Source organism: Cibotium barometz, chromosome 48, assembly GCF_041138505.1.
Source record: "Cibotium barometz isolate CiBa-2024 chromosome 48, ASM4113850v1, whole genome shotgun sequence".
NCBI lineage: Eukaryota > Viridiplantae > Streptophyta > Polypodiopsida > Cyatheales > Cibotiaceae > Cibotium > Cibotium barometz.
Window position 1 is genome coordinate 26,586,535 of NC_141093.1, and position 12,534 is coordinate 26,599,068.

General features: G+C 36.8%; 1 protein-coding gene across 2 annotated transcripts in view; it reads left to right on the plus strand.

Annotated features, from left to right (window-relative positions):
• Positions 1–9,738: 9,738 nt before the first annotated feature.
• The window catches only part of LOC147611016 (sugar transporter ERD6-like 4), a 68,138-nt gene continuing 65,342 nt past the window's right edge, over positions 9,739–12,534 (plus strand). For both annotated transcript variants that reach the window (XM_086785664.1, XM_086785665.1), the window contains exon 1: positions 9,739–10,020. In XM_086785664.1, coding sequence (XP_086641790.1) covers positions 9,823–10,020 — 198 coding nt within the window. In that variant the 5' untranslated portion in view covers positions 9,739–9,822. The remainder of the gene's footprint in view (positions 10,021–12,534) is intronic.

Here is a 12,534-nt window from a genome sequence, read left to right on the forward strand (position 1 = left end):
CTAATGAGGTTATTCCTCGAACACCATCATGACTAACAATTATCTTCTTTACCTCTAGGTCATATAGTTAGTAACCTTTTGAGTCCATACTATACCCCAAGAAGATACCCCTCTTGGTCTTGGAATCCCACTTAGTTCTGGGTATGCACAAAACACTTACAACCAAATGTCCTATAAAAAATAAGAAATTGGTAGCTTCTTACTATCATAAGTCTCTGGAGGTGTCATGCCCTTCACTGCCTTTGTGAAATACCTATGAAGGATATGCACTACAATGTTAGCTTCCGTAGCCCAAAAGGAATTATGCATTCCTTTCCCTTTGAGCATACTCTCTATGCCATCTCCATATTTGTGCAATTCTTGTGCTCTGCAATACCATTTTGCTACAAAGTATGAGTAACTACTATCAAATATCTATAGATGCAATTCGTATGCTTTCTATAATACCATTTTATTGTGGAGTATGAACAATTATCATATCTCTCTTGACTTATAGTAGGCATTGATGTGAATTCTCCTCCTCAATTTGTTTTAAAACTTCTTTAGCCTCTTTCCTCTCTTATTCTCTAACAAGCTATGCCATACTTTGAATGTTCCAAAAACTTCAACCTTATCTTGAAGAAAATACATCCATATCTTCCTCTTGAAGTCATCAATCAATAACAAAAATTAGGAAGAGCCACCTAATATAGTGGTGGGTATTTTACCAAAACGATCTATGTAGAATAGCTCTAGAGGACTCTAGAGGAGCTTTTGTATAATTCTTGCTTTCTTGTGGAAATGCGTGTCAATGTTGCTTAGCCATCATATAGGTTTCACATACATCTAATGTCTCGAAAAATGCTGGTAAATGTTCCATGATCCTAGTCCTTTGCATTTCTTTTAAGACTACAAAGCTCATGTATCCAAATCTTTCATACCATATCTTGCTTGTTTTGACATCAGCTCGGGATCTAAAACTCAATAGATCTTACAAGTTTTTGTGGTAAATTCCTCTCCCTATGGCATTGCCACTAACATCTATGAAGAGAACCTTCAATTCCCAATTATATATGGTCATAACCAATAGCAATACCCTTAAGATAGAAGAAAAGAGGAGAACAAAATAGAGTAATGCTATTCGTATATAGTACTAGCTTAGCTGCTCTCATGGTAAAGTGCCGGTAGTGCAAATGGATGTGAAGTCAATATTTTTGAATGGCCATATCAAGGAGGTCTATATTGCATAACCACATGGGTTTGAGATACCTAGTTCTGAAAACAAAGTGTCTAGACTCCAGAAAGCATTATACGGGCTAAAATATACCCCTCAAACATGGTACGATTGGATAGATGCTTTTTTTATAAGTATTAGTTTCTCTAAAAGCCCATCAAAAAAGCTCGAGCAAGAATGGAAGGTTGTAGAGTCTATGGTCCGAGGCTGGAAGAACTTAAGAGATACTAGTTTGCAGCCAATGGAGTGGTTCACATAGTTTGATGATGACCACTTCAACACTTAGGAGCCAAGGGACACATTTCAAAGAGGTTCCAAAAGGTAAAGATTTCAAGTCAGCATACAATATATCATAGGAATTCTAGTAGTTCTAGTAGATAAGAAAGACAGAGAATGGTCTCATGGGAAGAGCAGGCAAGAGTAAGCACTAAGGCCATGAGGATGGTGCAAGAAGCCCAAGGTACAATAGGAAAAACTGATAAGAGAAGTATTGAGTAGAGTGAGACTTCTAGCAAGGATTACCGACCGAGTTAATCAAGAGGTGTTAAGGAGCAGACCCAAAGTGAGGCTACTAGAAAAATAAAGGGAAGGCCACAGTAGGCAAAGGTAACCGACCAAGTCATTCAAAGTATGCTGATAATTGGATGAACATGGAGGATGTGACGGCATCTCAAAATTCCTAGCTAAGAAATAAATAAGACACCCTAGAGAGTTTAAAAGTTACTGCACAAAGATTCAGCCCATAGGGTAGAGCCACTATAGACAAGGGCACTAAAGACACTAGCAAGGCCGAAGTAGCGTATAACCTCTAGAATAAATTGAAGAAAATGAAGCTGAACATAACATTGAGCCACCTATTAAACTTAGTTCTTCCCAAGTATTTCAGGAGAAGCTCTTAATAAAAAGAAGATTAGTCCCAAAGGTAAGCAACATGGTCCCAAAGGTGATAGTCACGTGTCAATAGGTCACTATATAGTTTTTTCACGTGTCAATAGGTCACTATATAGTTTTTTCACGTGTGAATAAGTTATTTACAGTCATTAAATTTTTTATTTTTTCACGGTGTAAATATATGAGATATTCACATCAAAAAAATTTATTTTTTCATTTTAACCAAATGTAGGCCCTTCCCACACCTTCTAGAACATGGTTGTTACCTCAAATGATAGTTTTGAAGTACTTTTTAAGGCATGAAAAACTTGAGATATTCATAGTTGTGAATATCTACTAGTTTTTCATGTCTAAAACCCTTTAATTATTGTCATGCACCTTGCATGATTTTTATTGCATTTAGATTACCTTTTTTAGACGTGAAAAAATCAAGATACTCACAGTCATAAACTTTGACTAGTTTTTCATGTCACAAAAAGCTTTGATTTTCATCCTTTTACGAGGACATGATGATATACCCGGAGTCCTGCTCGATGGAGGATTAGGAGTAAATATCATCTCTGAACAAAGACATCCAAGGAGCTAGGTTTGTTAAACTAGCAAAAAGTAGCACCAACATAAGAATGATAGTAGATCAGAGGACAGTAGAACTGTTGGGCATAACAAAAATGAGGAGATGATGGTGGTACAATGCAAATTTTTCGTCTCATTGATGGTGCTAAAGATGGAGTTGATTTGTGCTCCTATCCAATGCTTTTAGGTAGCAGCATGGCAAGATAAAACAAGATTGGGAAAGAGACACCATCATCTCTATCAGAAGGGGTAAGAAAAAGACCAAGATTTCAATACGAAGGGACATACCTATCAACAAACAGACAGTGTAACCACTACATGTAGAAGGATTGAACTTGATGGAAGGAGGAGATGACGCTAAGAAAGAAAGGATCCTAAGAGAAAATTCTCGTCTAGTCACATTGTTCATGGTGGATGTGGGGAAAATAATAGTTCACTATACTGCACCCACACCTAGACACAAGAAGTCTCTAGAGTACAACTAGAAGATTCCTCAAAATATTCACAAGGACATACAAAGTTTGTAGAAGAAGAATGAGCTGAACAACCACAGGGAGGAATTAGTAGAAACTAAACATATGTCGATAGATGAGCCAAAAAAGTGGTTGGAGAATGAGGAGCTAAAAGAGAAATTGAGCAGTAAGTCTGTTATTAACAACATTGGCTAACGTTTCTCTAGAGATGATGTTCAAATGTGTGCACTATTGTTGGTCTATGTATTATATCAATAAGCTGAATAATATTGTGTTTGTTGCGGCAGTTCAGGCATTACATGCAGGGATTAGGTGATGCATACCTCAATTGATGGGATAGTAGCTCATACTAGGGTACCATAATATTTGTTGATATGTACAGGAAAGATGTGAGGACCAAATATCTCAAGTTTGGGCCCAAAACTAAAAGGTGGAAGTCTAGACTAAGGGTGACTATTTTGAAGAACAGACTCCTAAGGAATTCACTTCTGGTATTCTGTTGATTGCTTGTATGCAGTTGGGCTATCACATATTTTGGGAAATGTCTTCTTTTGTGTGGGAGGATTAGAAGTGGGATTTAATATGTGATCTTCTCAATAGTGATTGGGAATAGAAGTGATGTGGTAATGCTATATAAAGACTTGTTGTTGTGAATGGCTAAGTTTTCCTAGTGAATATAAATATATAATTATTGTTCCCCATTAAAAAAAAAGAATCTATAAGAGCGAGTGTGTGTAATACACGAAATAAGCAAATGAAAATATGGATTAATGGAGAGGAGTTTAAACAACAATCCCCCAAGGGATACACCTCTGATATGCTTCTTATTGCCTGTATGCAGTTGGGATTCCACTTCTCATGGGAAAATTCTTCCTTTGTATGGGAGGATGAAATGTGGGACCTAGTATGTAAGCTACTGAATAGAAAATGGGACCAAGTCTTTGATACAAGTCTGGTATGCAAAGTAGGTGTCTCTGTTAAGTCTCTGATGTAGACTTTTTGTAAAGGGTTGGTAATATTAATATATATAATTATTGTTCCCAAAAAAATAGACCCATGTTTTTTTTTGTAGAGCTATTGTGAACTATTATGTGCTCATGTATAGCTACTAGTGAGAGAGGCCGAGTGTATGTGTACCAATTGAGTTGTCTATGCTTTTGAGGGCTTGTCAAATGTTGCTATTGTGGACTGCTGTCATGTATTGCTCTCAAATGTTGTTGCCGTGCACTACTATTGCAAGACACACTGCATTGTCAAACATTGCTGCCATGTAGACTTATCAATGTATTGCTGTTAAACGTTGTCGTTGTGTACTACTATACTACAACAAGAGAGGCATTATTAAAATAAAGATGCTAAGAACCATGTAGAGGACCCTCAAATGCTTAAATAGTTCCTCAATTCAAGTCTAAATGGGTTGACAATGTCTATAATTACAATATAAGTCTAAATGGGCTCATAATGTCTATATGTATGTAATTACAAAATAAGTCTAAATGGGTTCACAATGTCTATAAGTTTCACATTCACATGAGACATATTATCTTGTTTTTTTACTCTTATGAAAAAATAAATACAAGGATAGAAGTGCATGACACTAAAATATTTACATTTTACTTTGATTGTGCATGAAAACCATCTTTAAGACCCACTCTATAGTGTAACTAGTTACACCATGTCATCTTTGGAACCTAATCACACTATGAGAATTGGAAGCTAGTATTGAAATTTTTTCTAGACTTCTTGATTATCAAAACAATGTTTATTTTTAAATGCAACATTCAAGGAATGGGTATAAAGATCTCGCACATTAGTAGAACAAATTCGCAAAGTTTTTTATGAAATTAAACATTACATGAAACGTGGCCTATATCTACCAAAATTCAAACATTGTGGTGGGTGAGAAAATTGGTCATGAATCAGTAAGAAAGAAAATTGGTCTTGAATCAGTAAGAAAGAAAGGTATACCATGCAAGTCACATGGTACGTATAAACCTTGAAGATACTTTTATCTATGCTCAGCATAGAGTATAGCAAGTGCATGCTAAATATTTTTTTTGCAAAGGAGCTAGTGTGGACTTCAAATATCATATACAAGACGGTTTACTGTATAAAACAAGATGCATAATGCATGACTATAGGCCAACATCTTCTTATAATATTTTCGACTAGTTGGTTGAAAAAGGGAATGGTCCACTTCAAAAAAGGTAGATACTATATGTGTGCTATTTTGTATTTGAATAAGGCTAGTATATATATTTAGAATATATCACTTCGTAGCCACAATATCCATGTGTGCTATTTTGTATTTGAATAAGGGTACTATATACATTTTTAATATATCACTTCATAGCCACAATATCCATGTAATGATATAAAGGTTTAGAAATGTTATCATTCAAGTATGATTAAAATTTCAAATCCAAAGCTAAATCCCATGGCTCAATAATTTATTGCACCTTGCTTTCGCATCCTATCTGGAGATGCTCTCTCCTAACAACCTTTCATTGCATTGACTAGATTATATAATGCACCTTTCTTCTAACATGTTACCTGATATTATAACCTCTAAGAAACCTTATAATGAAAGCCATGTGAAACAAAGCCAATTCCAATCCATGTGACAATAATTTATTACACCTTGCTCATCACATGCTATCTAGAGATGCTCTTTCCTAGCAACCTTTGATTACTAGGAAAGAGCATCTATAGTCAATGCAAGCTTTGATCCCATTGACTAAATTATATAACGCACTTCCATTCTCACATGTTATCATGTTGTTTCCCTCTAAGAAATTCTAATAGGCAATAAAATCTCTTATAACTAAATAAATGCATAACTTTTGAATGATCTGACAGATGAAATATAGATGGCATCACACAATATAATCAATAGAGCTTCTTAGTTGCTATAGATAAACCAATAATATGGTTTTGTATTGGATTTGTACATATGAATACTAGTCAACAGAGCTTCTTAGTTGTTATAGATAAACCAATAATATGGTGTTGAATTTGTACATATGAATACTAGCAAGTTTGAATATTTTAGTGAAGGCTTTAAAACATGGATTTGATATTAGTAGAGACACCTTGTAAAATGAAACATTATGCTAAGAAGAACATTAATTTAACAAGTGCTTGTCCTATAAATTACGCCAATTGATTTGGTATGAAACATTTAAGTCTTGCAGTAACTTATTTTCAAAGATAATAAATGTGTAATTGCAACTTAAATGTTTGAGCTCATGATGCTTACTTGCATATAGAAACTCACATTTTATTGTAATATGCAACATGGATGAGCACAAGTGCAAACACAATAAAAGGGAACATAAAATTGATTGTTTCATGATTTGACTTCACCTTAGTAGTTGTTTAAGGGAACATAAAATTGATTGTTTCATGATTTGACTTCACCTCAGTAGTTGTTTAAGTGAATCTATAATGTAAAAAAAGAGGTGTTATCAAAAAAATGAAAAACTTTCATATCTCAAATGAGGTGAAGTACATTAAAAAGTGTTTTCTATTTGCACAATCATTTCTACTTTTGACAATGACAGCATAAGACACATTTACACAAAGAATTAAACATGTACACATCCATTTGGATCATGGGTTGTTGGTATAAGATAATGAAACTCAATGCAGGTACACACATGTATCATGAGCAAAAATATGTGTTTTTTGTGGGTTGAAATTGATGTTGCTTAAAATATAAGTGATAACATCCTTTTAACATGGCCATGATGAATGCTATTTCTTTTAATGTGGCCATGACGAATGTTATTTCTTTGCATTGTTTTTCACAAAAAACTTAATAAAGAAAGGCTCCTTGTACAAAAGGCTTTCATAATATAAGGGGCAAGACTTAAGATAGGCTTGCTCTCTATCCAAATCAAACATTGCCTTGATAGTGCAATTTGGCAAGTTGCATGCACAAAGAGTTATTTTCTAGCATACCATGGCTACTAACTTACAAGTCAAGGGGAAGATAGATTTCAAATTATGAAGCATCAACCCCTCATTGCGTTGAGAGCTTGGCCTTTAATGTTATTGCTTTTTACATATAGTATCGTGTTTTCAAAAATATACTATTTCTTTTTTCTCAAAGTTGACAAAGAACGACATGTTCAATGAAAGATGAACACTATGGCTTTGCATGCCAAGCCAAAAAAATGAGAAGCCTCTCCAATGGTATGCTACTGATTGGGTTTATACACTTGCTCCCCCTTTTTTAGGGTGCTAGCTAAAAAAGTTGGGTGGGCAAGACATGGGTGGTGGAGATCTTTCCTTTTTTGGGAGAGAGGGTTTTTTGTTGAAAACTCCCTAAGCAATTTTTTATGAGCATGGTATGAAAATTGTAAACAAATGAAAGTTGTAGTTGTGTAACAAAAGGGATAGGAAAAATGAAAGTAAAGAGGCATTGGGATTAAAAAGTCCCCTTGTGCTTATTGCATGGCATGGGTGGGGGAGATCTTTCCTTTTTTGGGAGGAAGGTTTTTAGTTGAAAATGCCCTAAGCTGATTTTTATGAGCATGTTATGAAAGTTGTAAAAAGGGGTAGAACAAATGAAAGTTGTAGTTTTGCAACAAAAGGGATAAGATCAAAAAGCAAGCTTGATAGAGAATACAAATGCCAAAGACCATGATGGTTGTCAAAAAGCAAGCTTGATAGAGAATACAAATGCCAAAGTTGATTACTGTAGATGTGGTTAAAGGTGGGTGCATTTATACTCTTTGTTTCTATGGCCTCAAAAAGGCTACTAGTAGGTTGGAAAGGTACCAAAAAGGCTACTAGTAGGTTGGAAAGGTACCAAAAAGAAGACAAGACTCATGCTAGGAGTATTGATGCATTTATGGTGAGGGGACATGTAAGTTATGCTCGATGCTTTAAAAAAACATATTTTTCAACCAATCAAAGTAAAGAAAAATCTTAAATCTATCCGGTTTTTTGTTTCCAAAATCTCTACTATATGCCGGGTTCATAAGTAAAAAAAAGAAAAATCATTCCTTAAAATAAGGGCTATTTAAAATCTTAGCAAATTTTTTTTGAATTCTGGCTGATACAAATACACTAGAATACCGTTTTTTTCGAGCACTGGTCATGCTTGCTATAGTACATTGCTACATTGTGATAGTGTGGAGGAAAGAATGATAGAACTATGATGTATGGTGATGACATGGAATTGCCTACAAGCTAATGAGCTTGAAGTCAAGATAGCAATTTACCTCAATAACAATTAAAGTGTGCAAACTTTTGACCTTCAAGGTGAGATGAGATGGATCCTTGGAGTTAGGACACCATGGAAAGGTTGGGCATACCAAAAGCCTATCATTACTATATTATATGGGCTACTATTTTTTATAAAGGGCTAAGATGAACAAGCTATGATAAGTTTTGGGCCATAATTGAGCCTACACTTTTACTTTTGGTTAGATTGACATATGGGCATTTCAAATCCCTAGGGCCATTGCTCTAACATGCTGCTCTTCATGTCAGTATAGATTTACAAGCTATTAGAAGTTTTGGGTCATGATTGAGCCAAGGCTTGTAGGTTTGGTTAGATATGGGCATTTCAAATCCCTAGAGCAAACATCATGGCTTGCTCTTCATGTAAAGTGTTTCTTTCGAAGAGCATTTACTTTGTGCTCCTCAAAAGCAACACTTTCTTACAAATCTTAATAGTAAAATTTAATATAAATCATATTTTTTGAATATTGAATTAATATTTATGAATTTTACTCAGCCTACTCATGCTTATACAATGCCTATATAAAGCTCAAGAATGAAGACAATACACATGAGATGTCTCTTAGTAGGCATTGACAACTCATAATCACTTTTGTTTGGCTTCCGATGGTGGATAGTGGAGGGACAACCATTGGGGGTTTTACTCACTTAGATGTGAAGGACAATGACCTTGACACAATGACCTTGAATAGGGCTCTCATGGAAGGTATAGTAGCATGCTCGTAGAGAAGTTTGTTGTACATGGGGTTTGTGTTGGCTTTAGGTTTATATTAGCAATGCCAAATTAAGCAAGGTTCTCATGGGTGTGCAATGATCCTTGGGTCTTAGGATGAGGGCAACACACACACACACACATACACACACACACACACACACATATAGGTGTGAAGCGATCCTTGGCCCTTAGGACGAGGGCAATACACACACACACACACACACACACACACACATATAGGTGTGAAGTGATCCTTGGGCCTTAGGATGAGGGCAATACATACATACATTATATATATATACACACACACATACATGCATGCATGTATACATATGTATATATATATATATATATGTGTGCGTATATATATATACATATACGTATATATATATATATCTACGTAGATATATATATATACATATATGTAAGTATGTATATGTGTGCATATGTATATATGTATATATAAATATATATGTGTGTATGTAGATATAATATATATATATATATGTGTGCGTATGTATATATACATATGTGTGTGTATATGTATACCTATGTATATGTATATGTAAATATATACACTACTGCCATGCTGGATGCCGTAACATTTCCACGTTGTTGCCGCCTTGTTTGTCTTCCCGTGTGAACTTCTACTCTCTTTGTTAGCTTGAAAGCTGAAATTGCCCCCCTCTCCTTCACAGACACACATGGCTATGGAGGATCGCAGTTTGGATCTGGGCAGCAACAGCAATGAAGCCCAGGAGCCCCTCATGCCAGGACACCATCGGCGCAGGCGAGCGCGGAAGAAGCTTCGAAGCTCGCACAAAGCCTTCAGCCAAAGCGTCAACATAGCGCTCCTCTGCACTGCAGTTGTTGCACTCGGCCCTGTACAGTATGGGTTCTGTGTAAGCACTGTTCTGCCGTTTCTCTATCCTGCACACATGATTTTAAAGAAGAATGTGCATCCCTTAAACCCTAACCTCCAACCCCTTGAAGAGTCTAAAATGTGTATATTTTGGTGTCTAATCTTTTTTTTTGAGAATGTCCAGCATTAATCAGTAAATATGTATGTAAAAATATACTCTCCCTGGCCTCCATGTTGATGCGATCAGAATTTTAGAGCGCTGTGGAATCGGCAATCTTTGTCAAGCAGTTCTTTTAAGGTTTCATCTCATGAATTGGAGCTTAATGGGATTTCTTACCCTATCACAAGGGCTGCACACATATGCACATGTGGCGAGGGCACACATACACAACATGCAGAACACACATACACATACTGGCGTACACCTGCACACAGACCATGGGAAAACTATAGTAAAAAATAACACACCTTTTTCTTTGATCCCATTTTCAACTCCTTATGCTCGTGCGCGGATGGAGATGAATCCTCAGTCTTATCAGACCAAATTGCTTGGTGTTTAGGCCTTGGGAAACCAACTGCACAGTGCTTTGATGGAAAATTTGAGTGGCTTGAGTGCTTAACTTTTCTGCCAAAAGGAACGCAGCCTGAAGGATCAGATGTTCACGTGTAGCTGACGGGGCATCGGTTACAAACGTGCTGCTAAGGGAGACAGTCTAAACCTTAACAGGTATTGCAATGTAGTGACTGGACATTGAAGGCCGCCACCATCAACCGTTAATGGAGATACCCCTTGTGGCGTGTGTTTTTTGCAAGGTTGCTTGGATGGAAGCTCATTGCCATCCTTAGTTCTCATAATTCTAAAGCCATATCTAGAATACCATTCCCGTATCATCACAACGTTATTGTAATCCAAAGACTTGAATAAGGTCCATCCGTCAAAGGTCAGGGAACATTCATCAATGCTTGATTGTCTGTCGTGCATTAATCCCCAGAAAGACCTCTATTGCCTGCATTTTCTGTCCATAGCAGGTCGCCTCAGTTTTCAGCTCCTTTCCCCTTGCGTTTACCCTGTCTTGGGCTGCCCAGGGTATTTGCGCAAGCAAGGACTCTTGGCAAAGTTCGCAGATGAGGAAACAAGGCCTGGGAGCACCTTTATGTAGTGAATATGGAGCTGTTTCTGCTGGTTGAATGCGCCTTCTGGGGCAGGCGCCTATGCATGGGCACCCTGTATGGCCTTCCACCTACCCCTTTGGCCTGGCTCTAAATCGTTTTCTCCCTAGTCACCAATTGGTCCTTTGAAAGAGTCTTGAAACCTCCTTCCATGTTTGCCATCAATAGATCTTGTTGCCTACTACCTAGACCTAGACATGCCTAGAATCTCTGGCTAAGAACCTAAGCCACGTGCATCCATAAAGACCTAAGCTACTGCATGCAAGGCCACCATTGTTCAGATACCAATGCAACATGTTAAGCAGAAGCATGCTAGATTAAGTGATGCAATTAACACTAGTTAAAATGCCAATGAATATGCACAAAGAAACTGACAATGCACAAAGAGGAGAGACAGACTTGCGTTTCAACCTAATCTATTGTACATGTACATGCATTAAGTAAATGAGTGATGATGATTATTTACAATTATGGTTCAGATGACAACCTAATCTATTGTACATGCATTAACTAAATGAGTGATGATGATTATTTACAATTATGGTTCAGATGAGAAATAGATTTGGACACTTGAATGCTTTGCATTAACTTCTGCTGCATGCTAATGACTAAACCGGCTGCTTCATGTGTTGCAAGCAACTATCCTGGGGCTGCCAAATGTTGAACCAGAACTGAGGACTTGTAGGTGAAATTGTTGAAAGTGCAGTTAGCCATAGTTGGCTGTTTGACTAGTTGGCTGCTGAAAACAGCCCAGAAAGTAATAGTTAATTGCCCCAATTCATGGGCACGTGGCCTTTCGACATGTGGGCGCCTGCATGGGTTGATTAGCAGTCCTAATCGTTCACATAGCACCCAATTAGGGTGTGCACGAACCATTTGTTAGATAAAAATTAAAGATTAGCTTGCTTTTGATACGCTGAAGGGTTATGTGCATAGCCGGGAGTCAAAGTGGGAGAAAATTGCCACTTTGAATGACTTATTGTCTTTGGCCATTGGAAGGACTTCTAATAAAGAAGAGCATGATTTTGTCTTCCATTTATGGCATTTGCCTGTAGCGACATGAACTGCACATGCACGGATGTAGTTGAGAGAGTGATGGAGACCCGTGAGTAGCTTTTAAAATGAGTTAAACAGAAGATTGATGATGTACAAGCTATTGACAAGCACGAGATTTACAAGCATAGGAAGGATGTGAAGTATCATGCATTGATTAGATGTATCTTAGAAGCTTTAAGGGAAGAATGAAGAGGTTGGGAAGAAGCATTTTTTTAAATCCTCTCCCTTAACACAAAGGCTTTAAATGATGTCAACATGGGGCTGGAACTACTGAGCAATTGGACTATGCAAAATGTATTTTTATTGTAAAAGCTCATTTGATCTCCAC